This window comes from Protopterus annectens, chromosome 14.part0 (genome assembly GCF_019279795.1).
Source record: "Protopterus annectens isolate FY-2018-M chromosome 14.part0, PAN1.0, whole genome shotgun sequence".
Lineage (NCBI taxonomy): Eukaryota > Metazoa > Chordata > Ceratodontiformes > Protopteridae > Protopterus > Protopterus annectens.
The window spans coordinates 983,997,903-984,018,781 of NC_056748.1; the positions used below are offsets into that span (position 1 = coordinate 983,997,903).

The 20,879-nt window shown below is 38.2% G+C and overlaps 1 protein-coding gene across 1 annotated transcript in view; it reads right to left on the reverse strand.

The window, feature by feature from the left end:
- Positions 1 to 20,879, reverse strand: part of WDFY4 (WDFY family member 4) — a 4,454,583-nt gene that overhangs the window by 490,705 nt on the left and 3,942,999 nt on the right. Inside the window, exon 54 of the mRNA XM_044055648.1 lies at positions 703 to 861. Coding sequence (XP_043911583.1) covers positions 703 to 861 — 159 coding nt within the window. The remainder of the gene's footprint in view (positions 1 to 702; positions 862 to 20,879) is intronic.

Sequence of the window (20,879 nt, forward strand, 5' to 3'; positions counted from 1 at the left end):
AAAGTGGTTAAAACAGTAGCAAAAACACTTTAAATGCAGTACAAGTTAGCACACTTGCATGTGTAGCAATATTAAGGGAAATACAGTTTAAATAAATGCAGATAAGTTAAAAATGACAAAAAAGCAAGTGCAGAGAGCAGTAAGTTTTGAAAAAACAAAACGGAGGCAACAAGTGTAGAATAACAGCACCTGAACACTTAAAAGCAGACAGAACAGCAAATTAAGGTAATAAGGTATAAGACAGTTAAGAAAGAGCAGCTCAAGAAGGTATAAATATATATTTTTTAAGTGGAGATGGAGGGAACAGAGCAGATTAAGGCACTATAGGGGATGTCCTTCCCAAGTGCTCTCTCTGTACACAGCAGAGGAGATGGGACTGGTAGGAGTGTCTGAAATCAAAATATGATCTCACTGTACTCAGTTGAGTCAGCAAATGAAATGGGCCCAGGAGGAGTGTCCAAAAACAGATTTACAGCAGGGGTGGGCAATTCCAAAGCCACCAAGATTAACACCACAACAGGAACAGGGAGAGGGGGGTGGGAGACTAACTGCAGAAAGACAGAGAGCACAATATTGTTCATGACACAAATATCTACAAATATCTAATCTTAAATAAGCAAAGTGCATGAAGTTTGTGGGTCATGTATGATACAAAGCTGATGTATAAAGCAACTTCATGAACACTGTTATACAGCACCGTACCTGTTTAAGGCTTATGCCTTTTCTCCTGTCACTGAAAACTGATATCTCCCAGACACACACCACAGTGCTTGCCCCTGATGTGATGATGGTGGTTGAGGTTGGGCATGCTGCACAAAGACATGCCCCCCATTCAGCCAAGCTTTCAAATACAGCAATATTCTGTAAAATAAAAAGGTACTGATGTCACAATATTCCTGGCAATTACATCTAAGAAAAAAAAAGTTATTCATGCAAAGCCAAACAGTAGGGAAAGTCCAAGAAAAGGAACAGCATACATTCTTTTCACTATGTACACTATAAAAATACACAAATCTGCAAGACATATTTAGACTGTACAAGAAAAATCTATTTATTTCATATATCCTTCTGATTTTCTGTTTATAAATAAGGATACAGTGCTAATCCCCACTGACCATTTCAGGTACAGCTTGTCATATACTGAAGAAAAAAAAAGAAAAGACAACATATTACATGTATACATAGATAATAAATACGTACACAAAACATTTTAGATTACAAGAAAGTCTCTATTTAGATAAATGAGTTCAAGTCCATGAAGAATCAATGCAATGGTAATATGGCACTCCTTGTATACAGAGGCTAAAAGCACTAATCCATAAGTTCAGAGAGATATAGTTCCTATATCTGCTACTTGCAACGATTTACTATCACATGTTCGACATGACATTGTTCGAATGTACAGATGTCCGAACCAAATGTTCGGAAATCTGTACACCGAATAGTGTAAATGTCGAACCGAGCATTTCAGTGCAGTCGAATTTCGAAAATGTCAACTAAACTAAAATGCTCCTACCCACCCAACATACTACAACTGATTTTTGCAGAAGCCCCCCTGAACCCCCACACCCCCCCTACTTATATATACAAACTCCGAGATCACACTACAGTGAGGGTAAGGGTACATTTCCCCATCCCCACTATAGTGCAATTTGCACTGCAATGTTGGAGTTGACAACAGTGGCCATTCGTTCTTGTCAGGTTCGGCATTCCGGTGATCGCCCTAACAGTTTAGCTATCTGGTTTTCGCACATAGTTCGTTCCTCTAAAAGATGAACGAACATGTGATAGTAAACCACTGGCAACATATGTTTGTCTAGAACTTATGCCACAGGGAGGATACAGAAGATAATCCCAGTGTGCTCACTAGCTCACACAACCACACTCCCAGTCATAGTTCCTGTTTGAGATTGTAAAGGGTGTCAGCCCTCGCAGCCAAGTGATAGGGAGAGCAGAAGCAGATCTTCCAGAATACAGGGTTTCTGTTTGAAAGCATATGTACAGTAAATGACTGACAGTGTTATACTCTATATATATGGAGGTTCAGGGTTATGCTGCACAGGCAAGCCTAAGGAGCAATTGTCTTCCTACCATTAGACTGGTAATGCAATGTGATCTGCTCCTCACCTGCTTTAGAGAAGGAGAAATGGTACCGACAAGTCAGACAGTACAAAGGGATAAAACACATATAAAAATATAGGAAGCTAATACATCTCCAGCTGACTTCAGCTGCTGAAAGCTGAACATGTAGTGTTTATGACTAATCCACATTAAACTGAAACAGAGAGATGAGGAGTAGTCTGGGAGCTTCTGTAGCAATGTAGTAGTACCCTGGCTGTAATTTTTTTTAATGTGACACAAAGATTTCATTTATTTATTTATTTTATTTTTTGACCAGGTTGGTCCCACTAGTCCCACGTCCTATTATCAAGGGAGACCTGGAGAGGTGATAATATGGATTAGATTTATATTTTCTAAACACACTTCAGTCATTTTCAGGAAAACTGAACAATAATACTCAACACAAAAGTAGATGTTTGGACTACAAAAGACATGCTAAGTAATAAAATGAGAATTATTTGTTGGGTTCACCAATCAGTGGTCCCACTTGTGGTGATGGTTAATTGTCATGTTTATGACATCACTATCTTTATTTAAGTGTGATAAGAAAACAACAGCTCTGGCACATACATACAAACACTATAATGAGTAGAACTATACTTGGTCAGATTCAGAAAAAATATAATCAAATGTTCTTGAATCTCATTGACAGAATGACCATTAAAAGCCAGCTCCTGCCTTCACATCTCAGCTCAGCCTAGATATCTCAGAAAATGTATCATTAAAATAAATAAACCACAAATTAATTTTGATATTCCCTCAGAAAGATGTATCACAGTTTTATTTAGTATGTGCCACTTTTGCATATGTGGAAGAAAGTCATAAACACAAATTGGATTCACGGTATTACTTAGTAGATTGCTACTTTAAAAGTGCTATTCCAAGGGAGTTTATGAAGGAAGCACTAGAGTTCAGCATTTTCAATGGAGGTTTAGGAAAGTACAGTTGTCTGAGGTATTCACTTTAACAACAGATGAATTAAACAACTCACTTTTCACAGTAAGAAGTTGAGTTACACAGTCACTCTTTGAGTACCCCTTCAAATTTAAGTTCAACAAATTTAAGTTCAAGTGTATTTAAGTGCCTGAACCCAGGAACTTTACAAATTAAAATCAAAACAAATAAAAATTCCAATGTCAAAATAACAAGAAAATTGACAAGCAAAATTAAACTAATTAAGATACATATCTAAAAGAATAAAAACACAGGGCCGTTAATGACTACACGGTCTGTATTCAAGTACTTCCTTATTATATTTTTGTGATGTCTGTTCACGCAGAAAGATTATATTACGTGTAGACATATTCTACACATTGTAGTAACCTTTATGAATCCCACTCGATATTTAAGGTTGTAAGAAAATCAGTAGGAAAACTAAAATTAGGAGGAGGAAGAAGGTGGGAGTTATGCTTCTGTTGTCTATTCATTCAGAATGGTGTACACTTAGTGTAGGCATTAATGAATCCCGCCTATACGTTATTTATTCTTTACTATTTCATTATTCTTATGACCTCATCACTTAATATCAGAACCTTCTACTGCACCTTTTTTCCCTTTCTTTTTCTAATTTATTTCCTCTTTCCTTGAACAGTATAATTCTATATCATGCCTAAATATACAGAGCAATATTAACATTACAACATTCCCATGAATACTTGCTAAAATGTATCATTGTGTACTCATTAGAACTGATTACTGTTACGTCCATACCTTTGAACTGTGATTTTAATCTTTCTATATATATATATATATATATATATATATATATATATATATATATATATATATATATATATATATATATATATATATATATATATGTCTAAGGTCTTCTACTTTGTATAAAAAAACTATTTTATTGCATGTCCTTTCTCCCCGGTCATCACTGAAAAGGGGCTACTTTAACAGCCCAGCTTGACTTTCCCAGTAAACAAAAACAAGCAAATAAAATAATAAATTATTGGTTCCAGCTTTTTCCTTTGCACTAATGAGATACAATTCAAATAATTCAGACTGGCTTCTATATAACACATGTAAAGACATCCTCAATACTGGGACAAAAACTGTCAAATTCAAATGCTACTGTCTATGCTGCACTACCATACTTTCCAGCAGCATGACAGAAAAAGCACTTGGACCTCACAATGCAGGTGCCATTACATATTATAAGAAGTCAGGTCTATGGTGGCTGTAATCCAGCTTCATATAGGCCAATTATGACTCTAAACCATGACTATAAAATGTTTATGTCTATTATGGCTAAAAGGATAGCAAAGGTGATGCCAAAATTGACAGATAGGGATCAATGTGGTTTTGTGGAGGGAAGGCAAATATTTGATAACATTAATAGAGCAATGATGATCCAGAGGGAAGCAAAATGTAAGAAAATACCACTGTTGGTAGGTCTGGGATTTTATGAGTAGTGCAATGGATGCATGTGCATTTTTCAATAAAATTATACGGTTGATTAGGAGGATATATAAGGAATAGGAGGCAAAATTTAAAGTGGGGGGTTCTTCTCCGATTAGTTCTGTTTGAGCAGAGGAACCAGGCAGGGTTGTTCTCTTTCCTATTTATTTGCATTATATTTAGAGCCACTGGTAAAGAAAATAAGGAACTGGTATAGTAATCAAGAAAGTTGTCTCTATTTGCAGATATTATTTTATGCCTGATAACACCAGAAAAGGGCATTTTAGTGTTGTGGAACATTCTGAGACAATTTCAAGTCTTGCCAGGATACAAAATGAATGCAGATAAAACAAAGACAATAGCTATAACCTATGTAATCACACACAAATTGGTTCAGCAATACCCATATTTATGGGGACATGATAAAATGAAGTACTTAGGAGTATGGATTAAAAAGATTCTGTTACGGCAGCAAATGATATATGGGAAGAGACTAAACAAAAGATAATACAAAAACTGAGAAATCTGATGCTCTGTCTTTATGGATATGAAGAGCAAGATACACACAGTTAAAGGTTCCTTTAGTTTTATACACAGGTCGGGCATAAATTTATCAACAGGAGGAAAAGTGGTGAATAGCAATTAACAAAGAGCTGAAGTATTTGATCTGAGAGGTGAAGAGGGCAATAGCGAAGTGGGTTAAGTTGATCCCTCCAACAGAACAAGCTGGCTTGGGATTACCTAATGTAAAGGTGTATAAGGGGTCTAAATAAGGATAGCTTTGAATAGACTGGTGCTATGCTCCATTGTGCCGTGTCCTTCAGATGAGATGTTAAAGCAAAGCCCTATCTCTGCCTGAGTTAATGTAGTTCACGTCGATGTAAAAGATCCCAGTGTATCTATTTTAAGTGGCGGGGTCTTTTATTTTACACTTATTCCATCAATCTTTTTATATTATTACTCCAATAAAAATGCTTAAGCCAAAATTTATACTTCAACTACATATATCAATCTATAACTTATTCCCTCTTATTCTTTCTGCCACAGCAAAAATCTAATCTTTGTGAGAATGCCAGCTATTACCTCAAATAAAATCCTATCCATTTTTTATACATAATGTTTCTCTACATTTCTATAATACCCATAAATTACTATGCTCATATTCACTTTATCATTTTTTAAACCTACTAAAATACCTTTCCTTGAAAATATTGGGCCATCATTTTTTTTTACTTTTTTACATCCCCCAAAACATGTACAAATGTTTCTACCTACTTAAAAATCAATCATAACCTTTGCAATACAATCTTATATAACATACTATCGCTTACCAGTAACTTGTCTATACTCAGCCTCCATAAAAATCTTGCACCTCTAGAATGTTTTTTAAATCTTTTCTTCCTTGCTTTAACTGCCTCAACAATTTTCTTACTCAACCCTTCCCAAGGATTAAGAACATAACATTCTCTTAAAATATTATTATACCACACTTTCCCGATAGCTTTATATTTTTGACTTCCAAATCCCATACCCTTATTTTATTAGGATATTCCCTATTTCCCCACTCACAACACATCTTTTCCTTTTAACTTTTCCTTTACAATCCCACCACTTACCATACTTGCACAGCATTTATTCTGAAGTAATACTGACAACCTCCCTTTCTTTATCCATCAAAAAATAGAACAAGCTTAATGAAGCAGGGTGAATTATCAGATTAATTAACCCTAAACTATCTTTACTACTTTTCATACAAAATACTCCTCTCTTAACAGGGTTGAATCTTGATCCTCAAAAACAAAATAGGCTTTAATGAGTCCTTTTCCAAATTCCAGGAAAAGTATACATTCCAGTTAAACAACTTAACTTCAATTTAACGGAATAAATTAACTATATTATCTTTTTAAATTACCTTTTTAATATTTTCCAAAATCTACCTATGTACAAAATTTTATTTATAAAGTATCTACACTGATCTTCAATAACTTCACTACTTCCAAACCTTATTCCCAACAAACTCACTTCCTATATGGAAAAAAAAGAAGTTATGTCTTACCATAACGTTCCATCTGTATTGTTGATCCTCGTTCAGTCATTACATATGGGTATCAGTACCGAGCCGGCCATCTTCCAAGCTCGCATCAGCTAAAACTCTTACCCAGAATTCCCCCCTCCATGTTACCTCAGATTGAGTTTGCAAGTCAAAAAAAGGTAGAGGCTACCTCTGGTCAAATGACCTAATAGAACCGGATGGTGAGATCCACTAGAAGCCACAGGAGGGGAAAGGAGGGAGGGTCATAATGACTGAACGAGGATCAGCAATACAGATGCAATGTTACAGTAAGACCTAACTTCTTTATCTGATATTGTTAATCCTTGTTCATTCCTTATGTATGGGACACAGTCCCCAGCTATCTTTATTCCTGGGAGGCTCTCATGGAAGGACATTCCTGAGCACCACAGAACCAAAAGATGTTCTTCCCCTGGAGGCCAAATCCAATTTGTAATGATTGATGAAGATATGAGGGGTAGCCCAAGTTGCAGCTGCACAAATGTCATGTAAAGAAGCTCTGGCATGGAAAGCAGCAGAAGTTGCCACCGACCTTGTAGAATGAGCCTTTATGGTAGTAGGTAATGGAATATTACGCTGTCTATAAATGAAGGTCACACAGTCTTTCAACCATTTAGCCAATGTGACTTTAGCAAAAGCACATCCTAATCTAGGTCCAGAATAGGCCAAAAATAACTGGTCTAATTTACGAGAGGCCTTGATCCTGTTCAAGTAGAAGTGAATTTGCCTGTGAATATCTAGGGTATGTAGGCAATACTCTCCTTTGTTTGAATAGTTGGGGAAGAAAACTGGCAATTTAATGGTTTGATTAATGGACATTTCAGAGATCACTTTTGGCAGAAAGGAAGGATTAGTTCTCAATGACACTCTATCTCTATGAAAAACCAAATATGGACTCTTGAAACATAAGGCTTGAAGCTCAGAAATACATCTGGCAGAAGTAATGGCGAACAAAAACAAGGTTTTCCATGACAAGTATTTGAGGTCGCAAGAAGAAGCTAATTTGAAAGGTGGCATTGTCAAAGCTTGTAGAACTAATGACAGGTCTCATGGTTGAGTAAGTTCTCTAAAAGGGGGTTTTAGATGATTCACACCTTTTATGAAAGTCTTGCATAATTTGTGTGACATAAGAGAGGAGTCTTGGACACCATCATGGAAATTAGATATTGCAGCCAAATGAACTCTAATGGTAGAGGCCGATAGACCGAATTGAAAAAGAGTGGCTAGATACTCCAGTACTATCGACACTGGTGCTGAAAATGGATCTACCTGCTTTTCTTTCAGCCAAAAACTAAATCTTTTCCACTTGCTTAGATAAGTAATTCTGATGGAAGACTTATGAGATGCAATAAGAATGCCATGTACTGGCAAAGAAAGATCATTCTGCCTGGCAATCAAGGGAATTGGAGGAGCCAAGCTGTGAGCTTCCGGCTGTCCAAGTTGGGGTGAATCAGATTCTGTGGATGGGAGATCAACCCCGGGGTTGGATGGAGAATCCACGGTTGATCTAGCAGGTGAGGCCAAAGGAAGGGGAACCAAATCTGACGAGACCAATATGGAGCTATGAGGATCACTTTGTTCTTCAACCGGCGGGCTTTCTTCAGAAATTGGGGAATGTGGGGGGAGAGGGGGAAATGCATTAAAGTAGACCCAAGGGCCAATCGTGGACTAGAGCATCCCTGGGTGACTGTCCCGGACGGGAAATCAGGGTGAAATAGTTGCTGCATTTGTAGTTGGTCGGGGACGCAGATTGCAGCAAGGAAGACCCCAGCGGTTGAAAATCTCCGCTGCTATCACTGGATTCAGGGACCACTCGTGAGGTTGTAGAATACACCTGCTGAGTCTGTCTGCTATCACAGTGGAACTCCCGGGAATGTGCGTTGCTAGAAGAAAACGGTTGGTAGCCATCGCCCATTGCCATATCCTCATGGCCTCTCGACAGAGTGGGTAACATTTGGTTCTGCCCTGTTCGTTGATGTACCAGACCACCACCATGTTGCCTAATTGTATCGCAATAGTCCCAGACGGCAGCAGGGGATGGAATGTTTGCAATGCCAGAAGCACCGCCCTCAGCTCTAGAACATTTATATGCAGATGGGCTTCCATTTCGGACCAAGTACCTTGGACTGTCTGTCCCTGACACAGCCCCCCACCCCATCAGGGAGGAATCCGTGGTCACTGTAGCCTTGGGTTGTTGAGAGGAGAAGGGGCGAGACCATTGTGACGAGCTGTGGCTCATCCACCAATGTAAATCCTGTTTGCACCTGTGAGTTACCCGAATCTTGGCTGAAAGAGGGTATTGAAAGGGATACCACTGGGTGAGCAGTAGCCGTTGTAGAAGCCTCATGTGAAACCTGGCCAGGCGGATAATGGTGATGGAAGCTGCAATGAAACTCAACAACTGTAGAACAGAATGAGCTGTGGATTTCTCCCTTGAAAGGATTGGGATCAATTATTGCTTTATCCTTAGAATTCTGTGCTCTGGAATGGATGCTCCGCAATCCTTTGTATTCAAGATGACCCCTATGAATTCTGTAGAATGAGATGGGGTGAGATTGGATTTTTGGCAGTTTATGGTTATGCCTAGCCTTTCTGCAGAGAGAGTATGCCGGGGCTTCTTCCAATAGATGTCTGGTGGGGGCGGAGATGAGCCAGTCGTCTAGGTATGGAAACACCTGGAATCCTTACAGTTGCAAGTGAGCTGTGACAACTGCCATGCACTTTGTGAACACGCTGGGGGCTGTAAAGAGTCCGAAGAGCAGTACTCTGAACTGGTAGTGACTGGCTCCCGCACCGGAAACGAAGGAATCTTCTTGATGGCCTGTCCACTTTTATGTGGTAGTACATGTCTTGAAGATCTATCGAGCACATCCAATCATCTTTTTCAAAAAGCGGAAGGATAGACTGTATTGTTACCATCCGGAATTTTTGTACTCTTATAAACTTGTTCAATATGCTGAGATCCAAACTTGGTCTCCAGTCCCCGGTTTTCTTTAGCACCAAAAATAGTCTTGAGTAAAATCCGGATCCTACCTGGTCTGGAGGGACTATTTGGATAACTCTTTTTCTTAGCAGCTTTGATATCTCTAATGCTGCTTCTTCCCTTTGACTGGGTGGAACTTTGGGTAAGTTTGTTGGGGGAGTGGGAAAAAGATCGAAGGGCATATAATAACCTCTGGTTATTATCCTTTGTACCCAAGAATCGGTTGTGATGGTTAGCCAGGCAGAAGGGTACAAAGAGAAATGACCCCCAACCACTTCCAGAGGAAAGAAGTTGGGCCGCTCTTCAGGAGCACTGGTAGGATTGGCCAGAGAAAGAGTCCCTAGAATCCTGGTTACGTGGACCCCCTCTGCCCTGATAAGGGCATCTTCCCTGTGAGTTTCCCCCTCTGCCTCTAGGGGAGAACTCGGCCTGTGTGTCACGGAAAGGACCCTGAGACTTTTTGTACCATATCTTCCCACTCTTCTGGTTTCTGGAGAAAGCCAGTTGAGGGGAAGAATAACGGACACCACGGCAGAAAGGATCTTACCGTCCTGTCCACATCTGGCCAGTGTGCTTTTATCCTTGGGTCAAACAATGAAGAGGCTTCGATGGGAGCGTTGAGAAAGGAAGTCTTGAAAGGTTCCACAAAATTACACAAGCGCATTCAGGCGTGTCGTCTCAGAACAATGCCTGAATTCACCACTCTAGCTGCTCCTTCTGATGCATAAGATATCAGGTGCATGGAGGAGTTAGATATCAATTCAGTGGTGGCTAGCTGAGAGACCACTTTGTCACGGACCTCATCAGACACGGCACCAGCCAATGTTTCAGAGAGCTCAGAAATTAAATCTCTTTGAAGCCTGGTAAAGTGTGCCATATAGTTCAGGGACCTGATTGCAAAGGTCACTGATGCAAAAGTACACTTCCCTATTCTGTCCAGAGCCTGGGACTCTTTGTTGGGTGGATGGACAGTCTAGCTTTCTTCTTCCGCCAGGTTCTTTTTAGTTACAGCCGCCATCACCAAAGCATCTACAGGAAGACCTTTGGACCAATCGGGGTCAGTAGCAGGACGGGACAACGTTTTATCTGGCCTCCGGGCAATGGCCTCAACAGTGTCAGGAGCCTTTCACGCACACTGCACGACGAGCCGGACCAGGTCGTCAGCAGGTGGAGTAACCCAGGAGGTAGGGGGCCAGGTGCAAAAGGTCTGCAGGAACACAGACTCTTCAGAACTCAGGTTCAAGGGTTGCCAGTCACCTCTCTGTTTAAGAATTTCAAGAATATCACCAAAGGATGCCACAGAGGATGAGCGAGTGGACCCTTCCCCATCATCAAAGTCTGTGTCTTCAGTAAGGGACTCCTCTGTGGAGTCCATGTCCTTCCTCTTGCACGAGCTTTTTTGATGAACTTCCTCAGAGGGAGAAGCTGGGGAAGACAGTGCAAAAGGAGTTTCCTGTGGGGGTATATCCTGAGGCCCTTGTGTACATGAGTGACTTGTGTACATAGCGGTCCAGAGGAGGGCGGAAGAGTGATAGCACAGGATCGGCAATCGACGCCAGAGCCTTCTCCATTAGCTGAAAGGCTGGTCCACCTGAAGAGTGGTGAGTGTCCAGGACAGGAGTCACCCCTCTCCTAAGTGGCTCAGCCTGCCGACTCGGAGTCCCTGGATGGCTGTGAAACACGAAATTACCTATGCCGCAGCAGACATCCTGAGTCATAGCAAAACTCTCCTGCCTCGAAGGCAACTGCGGCTCCTTAGTGAGGTCCATAAAGGGAACCATACAGGTGGAAGACTGTGCTATATCAAGGGGCTTTAAAGGCAATGAAGGAGGAAAATAAGCAGAGGTCTTTGGCAAAGGGTGATCACCTCCCGAGGAATGATAGGTCCTGGGGGGCGGGATACCTCCGGCCAAAAGCACTTGATCCACAAGACGCAACATGTCGTGTTCAGAGAGGCTTCTAGTAGATTTCACGGACATGGCTGAAGGGGCGTCAGGTCTATCCAAAGAAGGAGCAAGCTCGGTGCCCACCTCGCAGGTCTGCACTGAAAACAATGGTGCTGTAAAGGATTGACCTACAGGTGTCTGCACCAAGGAAATAATCGGTGCCTAAGTCATGGTCTGTACCGACGATAAGGTCGGTACTGAAGTGGTTGTCGGCGCTAAGGCTGGAACCGAAAATATCGGTGCCGATAACTGAATTGTCGGTGCTAAGAGGGTAGTCAGTGCCGGGTAAGTTGTCAGAGCCAAAAAGGCAATGGGTGTTGAAAAATCCATCAAAGTCGTAACGGTCTGCATCGACTGCACAGTCGGTGCCGGTAAAGAAGTCTGAACCAAGGAGCCCCTCGGTACTGATACGCTAGTCGGTGCCAAAGTCACAGATGGTGCTGATGGCCTCAGTGCCGAAAGTCCAGCTACCAAAAGCGCTGGAGTCGAAGAAGTCAAATCCGAAGTGGAAAGCTTAGCTTTCTTCAGTCTTGGTTCATGGGGAGACCGCAGCAGGGGACAAAGGGAGAGACTTGGCCTTTCTATATTCATCACTCTTTTTCTTATGGGATCTTGGAGGGGTTGAAGCCACCGACCCAGAAACAGCCTCTGAAAAAGGAGATTTAAGTAGCCCTTTTGGTATCAATTTATTTTTTCTCTCAATCAACGTCCTGTTATAGAAATTCTTACAAATAATGCAGGGCAGGTTAACTGTTAAATGAGGCACACCCAAGCAATACACACACAGGGAATGTGCATCTGAAGTAGGTAATTTATGGCCACAATCTGAACATTTTTTAAATCCTGGACTACCTTTTTTATCTGCCATGTTAGAAAGAAAGAAGGAAAAACCAGAAAAAAAATACCAGCAATGGTACAAGAATTACCCGAAGGTAGAAGGAAAGTGGGTTTACCAAAGATGGTAAAAAAGAAATTACCTCGCAGTAAAGAGGAGGAAAGGAATTGAAAGGATTCAAGAAAGGACAGTCGCTAAATGCGATAAGGTAAGAGAAAACTATCTAATAACTTTTCTGAGAGAAAAAGTTGTTTTAGAATTTAGTATGACGAAAAAAATTGTATTTAGTTCAAGAGAAGTAAGTAGCTTGACATGACCGAATGGCGATGCGACAAACGAAATCTGAGGTAACAGGGAGAGGGGAATTCTGGGTAAGAGTTTTAGCTCGAGAGTTTGTAGCTGACGCGAGCTTGGAAGATGTCCGGCTCGGGTCCGAGGTCGGAACCGATACCCATACGTAAAGAATGAACGAGGATTAACAATATCAGATCTAACATTTCCTATTTGCTTCCCTCCCTACACCCTTACTTTTTTCTTTATTCTAACCCAAAATATGTCAATAAACTTTATACACCATTTACCATTCTCCCCATCCACCTACTATCCCTAGCTACAATAATACCATATGCATGAAAGAAAACATTTGGAACACACATAATTCCACTAATATCCTCATATTTTTGCATCTTACAAAAAACAGCATTCATAACTAAAACAAAATCCCACTGACAGGACACCCTTGCCTAACACCTCTTATCATAAAGACTTCATTACGTAACCACCCATTAACTAAAATTCTAATCTTTGCATCACAATATACTGATTTAATAATATTCAAAAATCTGCCCCCAGCCCATATTCCTCTGTAATGCTCCACAAACAATCATACTTAACACAATTAAATGCGTTTTGAACATCTTCTACAAGTAACCTCCAACTTTACTAGTTAATATAATCAACACTCTCTCTTCTGTTTACTAACAATTCTTGACAATTTCTGCCTTCAACACCAAAAATTCTTTTTACCAAAACCTCATAAAAAGTTTTAGTACACCTCATTTGTAATACTTTCATAAAAAAATTATAATCCACATTATTCAATGTGATGTGTCTCCAGTTTTAACCTTATTTTATTTCCCTATTTCTTCCAAATAAATTTAATAATCCTTTCACACATCATCACAAATGTCATCTTTATCTAACTATTCATTAAATACTTTTAACAAACATTTTTTCTGCCATTCTTTAAAATTTGTATATATATCTTGCTACATACTATTTTCACCTACAACCACTTCAACTTTTACCTTACTCAATAAATAATCTAGCTCTACTAAATCAGTATTTTCAAACTATTCAAAACGTTTTGGAAAACTTTCTAGCACCCTATTTTATCTTTGAAAAGATTTCCTTTTCTAACCTATTGTTCTATCGCCATCATTATTTCTTTCTTTTTATACTTAAATCACACCCTCTTTCTTTTTAATTTTCCTAATAGTACTTGCTTCAATTTTTTTATAAAGTTAGCAAAAATGATACCACCTGCTCCTTTTAACCCTTATAAACTAGCTATGTTTATATAATAAGTTATCTTCCTCTTATTTTCCTCAAACTTTTCCTCTCATAGTCAAAAACTAATCAGAATTCTCCTCTAAATTTTTAACAATGCACTAATAAATATTTATATAAGCAACAAAATCATCTTTCTTTTTATCTATTTCTAATTTTGAAAACATTTCCCTGTATTCCTTATCAAAATATTATCAAGCACTATGTCAATGAGAGATAAATATCTCTCCAAGATATATGATCATACCATAACTGATACTTTTCTTTCTAATATTTCATTACATATAAGGTTTATAGGTTCATAGGTAAGTACTAGGCTAGCTGCCCTTGCAGCCCACTTTAAGCCTAGCCAGTATTCCTTTTTGTGCTCGGAATAACCTATTCCATTTGGTTAAAGATTGGCTTTACCCATCCCATGGTCAATACTTATACATTATAGGTTCATAGGTAGGTACTAGGCTATCGGCCCAAGGGACTATGTAAGCCTAGCCAGCAAGGTTCAATAGCTTACGCCACCCAAGAAAGTTATTTTCCTGTGCCACTGTCGAGCAGGGACACAGAAGTAATCCCCGGGGTGTATTTCCTATTTCCCATCCACTCATCAAGATTTTTCTTGAAGAGTGCTAGTGAAGAACTTTGCTTGACATAGATGGGTAGCTTGTTCCAGAGTATAGGAAGTCTCTAGGACAGGAATCTAGCCCTCCAGCGTGTCCTGTTTATTGTGGTGACAAGGTTTAGGTCCCTAGAGTGTGTAGCTTGAAGGGATTGGGATTTATTTAGATGTAGCATGTCCAACAGCTCTGGGTTTAACATAGCTTTATATGTTATGCAGAGATCACCTCGGAGTAGGCGATATGCTACGGAGTAAAGCTGGAGTTTTTTGAGGTGGTCAGTGTAGGGCATTTGTTTGAGGCCAGTAATCCTCTTTGTGAGGTACTTCTGTGGCCTTTCCAGCTGCTGCAGATATCTTGTGAGGTACATTCCAAAAGGGGCTTTGTACTCTATAATGGGTCTAATGCGTGAAGAGTAGAGGGGAACAATGACCTCTTTTTTCCTGGATGAGAACCCTTTTATGATGAGGTGTGCCACGTAGAAGGGCTTCCTGGCTACTGTGACGATGTGACTATCAAAGGAGAGACTACTGTCCACCTGGGTTCCCAAGGTCTCTTATCACACATTCGGTGTTAAGTAGATTGCTGCCTATGTGGGTAGTTCATGAGTACAAAGTTTTTTCACTTCACTTTTTGGCATTAAGCTTCAGGACATGGCTCTGACACCAGGCATCTGTCTCAGTGAGGCCCTTCTGTAGGATGTCCACATCATTTGGGGACTTGACTATGGCTCCTAGTTTGCAGTCATCTGCGAACTTCGTTAGCCAGAGGCCTTCTGTGTTAGCCTGTAATTCAGAGAAGTAGATACCAAACAGGAGAGGTCCCAGGACGGAACCCTGTGGTACTCCATTTGTCACTGCATTGAGGTCAGATTTGGAGTCTGCAACTTTTACAGTGTGGGTTCTGTCAGTGAGCCAGTTGGCAACCCATCTTCTGATGTAGGGATTTATACCTAGTTTAGTGAGTTTAGCTATAATTCCAGAATGGGGGATGGTGTTGAAAGCCTTGGTGAGGTCAAGATAGGCTGTGTGAACCACCTTATCCTCATCCACGCCCTTGGTAACTGCCTCAAAGAAGTCGATCAGGTTCAGGAGGCATGATCTGCCTTTCACAAACCCGAACTGGGTGGGATCCAGAGTTTGGAAATTACCAATGTCTTTGTTTATGAGTTCCATGATGATAAGTTCCATGGCCTTGCAGACCAGGCTTGTCAGGCTAATAGGTCGATAGTTCCCGGGATAAGTGGTGGCTCCCCCTTTGTGGAGTGGGATAACTATTGCTGTGCGTCATTCGGTGGGCACAAAGCCTGATGCGAGGCTATTATTGAATATGGTGCTTAAGTGGGGAGTCAGTTCATTCTGAAGTTCGTGTAAAACCCTTAATACCCTTAATAAAAAATAACTGAGATCATTTCATGGACAATTTGAGGGGATCCATGCATGGGATAACACATTTAGGAGCTGTCTCTGTCCATTAGTAGTACAGGAGGCAGACCTGGGGTAAATTCTGTTTCCAATGCATAGATCTAAGCTGCACTTGAATATGGCCAGGGATGAACTTTGTTATACATGTATGGGAAGTCTGTTCCACAGCAGCAGAATCTTTTGTGAGCTATACCTGCCACTCCAAACCATTCCATTGATGTTGCAGCAGAATAACTTCAAAAATGTTCCCAATCTCCATCCATATATGTAGCATGATGGTCAGAAAGGCCATTCCAACTACAGCTCCTCCAACCTCAATAAAAAAATCAGACAAAAGAAAATTATTTATTTCTGTTGTCTTCTCACATATTCTAAACATGCACAAGTCATAATCCATATTCTCAGTGTACCACATTTAATGACCTCTTTTTTTACATACATCCCTATTTTTCTTACTGTTTCTTAACTCACTATTCAAATCTCCGCTTATGATCATATTTACATTTACTACTACAAAAAATACTTTTTTCAAACAAATCTTTTTTTTTTTTAATTTTTGTTGAAGCATAATTTCTCATTAAGCTATACACATCCCCACCCATCTGATATTAACTATCATTGCTCTTCCTGACATAATAGCAAAATCCAATTTTTTTGCATCTTGTGTAAGCATAAACACAATGCCAGAATATCTTCTACCTGAATTGCAAATCACCCTACCCCCTATAACATTTCAACGTATATCCTCTCATCCTCTCACTCTGGGCAATAAATCCTGTATCCTGTAAACAAGTAACCTCAACTTCACATTTCTTGCACCACTGTAAAATATTTATCCTCCTTAAAGTATTTAGCCAACTATTTACAATAAACTGACAAAAACTGAACATTATTCCTTTCCTTTCTTTTTAATCTTGGGAGAAATATTTTTAAATTTTCTCTTCCTCAGCCCAACTCTAGCTCCTAGAAGTACATCTTTTCCTTAACTCAGTTAAACTTCCTCTTTTAAATCAGACTCATCACTTCCACCTTCTTCCTCTATATTTTCCACTTCCTCAAGTTCTACCATGTGAAACTCATCATTAAAAAAATCACATTATGTTCTTCTAATCCTTCTTCCTCCATAACTACAACCTCTTTATTCTTCCCCTTTCATCTCCATTCACATCATTTTCCTTATCACCCTCAATATAAACATTTTTCGAGTTTTCTTCACCAAAGGAAATGCCCTTCCTTATTACATGTCCATCGTTCTTACTTGCATTTATTGATCATATGTCCTGTCTCCCCACACTGATTACAACTTACTTTCATGCATTCATTAATTAAATTAAGTCCCACCAAAAATATCATGCTTCATGCTTTAGGTTGCCTCATGTATCTAACTATACCTTTATTACCAGCAACATGAATCACACTAGGCAAATATTTGCATGTTTTCCTTTCATTTCCAAAATAAATAAATAAATAAATAAAATATTAGTGCCCACTCAAATTCCACAAACCTCTATCACCTTTACTAATATTTTTTCACAGGATGACAAAATTGCAGAAAACTTATTTTTAAATCACTTTCATTTGTATCATCAGTTCAGAACTGGTCAAAACCTTTCTTTTCCAGTATACTGCAAGGGGATATACAAAATAAAAATGTGTCTATCAATGATTCAGTCTCAAATGTAACATCACAAAATTGCTATTTTTCCCAAGTGAATCAATGGCCAAATGCCTTTTGCATTGAAGCCTAATGGTACAATCAAATTATTTAGCAATAACCCATGACTGGGTGTGGTTATTACAGGATTAAACTACAGCCTGCTTACCTTTGTTAAATAAAGTCTTTCTATAATGGCACTGTAGTGTTCCTCTGCATTCTTCCTTGTTTGGTGAGGTACTACACATACCTATGGGACTTTATTTTCATGCTTGCACATATCAGTACAATGTAGTAGAAGCAATGAAGAAAAGAGGAACTCTATTGCTGTTTATTCCCTTTAACCAAAATGCAAGTAATATGGACAAAGCTCAACATAATGGGGGTACAAAGGTCCAAAACTAGGGACAGATTTTAAATATAAAAACTTATATTACCCTTAGAAACTTAGAAAGTTCCTGGAAAAAGTTTTGTGTTAGCATGCATTTTCAAAAGGATATGAAGCTTAAACCTGAATTTTTTGTCATTATTTAATCACTTCAATCCCCAGTCCCTTGCCCAAAAAAAATATTTTTTTTGGTTAAGAAAAGACCAAAACAATGAGTCAAAAATCTGGACATTCTGATGAAGTCTGAACAGTTGAGGGGTACTAGAATCTGCCAAGATTTTAGAAGGGACAGAGCAGAAATACAAGGAAAATTAGGTAAATTTCTATTTAGTTTTGCAGAATGTACCTGATTTTCATGTAGGTTTTCGTGACAAATTATTAGAAATGGAATCCAGGTTCATTCTTAATTATAAAACGTTGTTTCCAAATGGCATGAATATGGAAATCTAGAATGAATATTTTCAAAAAACTTTTTTAGATTATTTATTTGGTATACAAATTCATAATGTTTATATGCAATATGTATTCATAGTAGGTGTCATAATATTCAGAAATGTTGTTATTTATTAAAAATAGTTAATATTATATTAGCAGAACAAAATAAATTTTAAATGTTTACATTTAAATATTTTCATGCAATGTAATCGACATTATGTTCAATGAAGTCTGAAATTATTCATATGAATGAAGTTAGTAATTTCACAGTGAAGCACTATGGTTGAGTCAACTGATAAATTGTTTAAATAGGGTGTATTAATCACTTAATTGGATGTGATATAAAAGGGGTGTTGTTTGATGTTTTAAAATGTATTCCAGGAGAAGGCGAAGGCCGAGGTACCAGAATTAAAGAATCTTATCAAACAGTTCACTGTTTGTGTTCCGGTTTTTTGTATCTAAAAGGGTACTAGAATCTGCCAAGATTTTAGAAGGGACAGAGCAGAAATACAAGGAAAATTAGGTAAATTTCTATTTAGTTTTGCAGAATGTACCTGATTTTCATGTATTTTATTCTGTCCTCTAAGGCTATGCTGACAGAAAGTCTGACCACATAATGATTCTTCAGCGGCTGGACTTTTTCTGAAGTGGTATATGCTTGATTTACAACTGGCACGCTGGTTGGACTGTCCAATCAGCATGCTTGTTTTTAAATGACAATGAGCCATTACTGTATAATCCCAACTACACACACATATATATATATGTCAATGGCATCCATTTTTTTTTACTTCCAATTCAAAGCATAATCCTTCTCTTTTTAACAGTTATTACAGTACTTTTTTTCCTTTTCTCTGTCATACACATTTGCATACAATATTTTTTTATTGGTGTCTACTACACTGCCTCCAAACCCTCCCTTCTACTCCTTTCAACATGTTCTTCTCCACTTACTCTATCCACAGCTTCTAACCACAAAACGTTGGATCCTCCACCAGGCTCTCCCTTCTCCATTAAATCAAACAATTGTGTGTTTGACAGTCCCCTGTTCACTAAGCTCTGTCACCTCTATTTCTTTTTTTGTAGCACTTTTACAATCAACTAGATGATAACTATTTGTAGAAGCCACATCCATACAAAACACTTCTTTTTCTTGTCTGAATGACAAGTCCTCCTCTCATTTCAACATGACTAGCTCTCCAGCAAAACAAACCCTATCTCCATCGAGCACCATCACCAACTGCTTCTCCTGGCCACCTCCACCCCAGAAATGGAAGTATGCATACATAATGTACACATTTCCAAATAGAGTAGGGGCTCTTTATTTAAACAATACTTATTTACAATATATATATATATATATATATATATATATATATATATATATATATATATATATATATTAACCACAAAATTTAACAGTTTTTATAAATGCATACTTGAAATATCACATTTCCTTTTTCTACAAAAATTATTCCGTTAACATTATTGGACCCCCTACTACACTTAATTTGTTAAATATTTTTGCTAGATCCCACTTTTCATTGAACATACGTTCCTTCACTCTGATTCCATATTATATAAATTATAGAAAACATTTTTACCAGTTCTGTTAGCATAACTTTTCTGCTTGTTCCCATAATATCCATACTCAATCATATCAATTTTAAAACTATTTACATCAGTATGACTTTCTAAATATTTCAAATCACATTTTTCCATAATGATTTAACTCTTTTACAACCTACAAAAACATGTCCACTGGTGTCAAACTGATTACAATATACACAGTTTCTATTATTCTTGTTTTTGCAAGACATATGTGCATTCACTGGTAATTTCTGTATCATTAACCTCCATAAAAAATGTTGTCATCCTCACATACTTTTATATCTTTTCATTCTTGCCTTAATTGCAGGCCTTTTTTGCACACATCTTTCAAAGGATAAATGTAAAAATATGTAAAAAAAAAAAAAAAAAAAAAAAAAACTTTTCCATGATATTATCATACCATAACTTTTTCTCATCTTCAGTTTCATTCATTTTTATTTTCCAAAGCAAAATTTTATCTTGATAATTATTCATTTCCTCATTGTCATATAATCTCCTTCTCTTAAAACTCAAAAAAAAAACCCATCCATTCAGTACTATATTTAGTTTTTAAAATTCTCACCTATAAAGAATTATCATTATACTTCAAACTTTTTATCATTACCCTTCAAACTTTTTAATACTTTAAACAAGTATAAAGAAGCTGCATACACTACAGGATTTATCAACCCCAAACCATCTTCTTTTTTACATATAAAATTCCTCTACTACATTTAATCTTGATCCCAAATGAACATAAATATAATACTATAAAGTACCTTTTCAAGTGTCAGTGGGATAGTAAATACAATTGCTAAATAAAATTGAATTAATCAAATATAA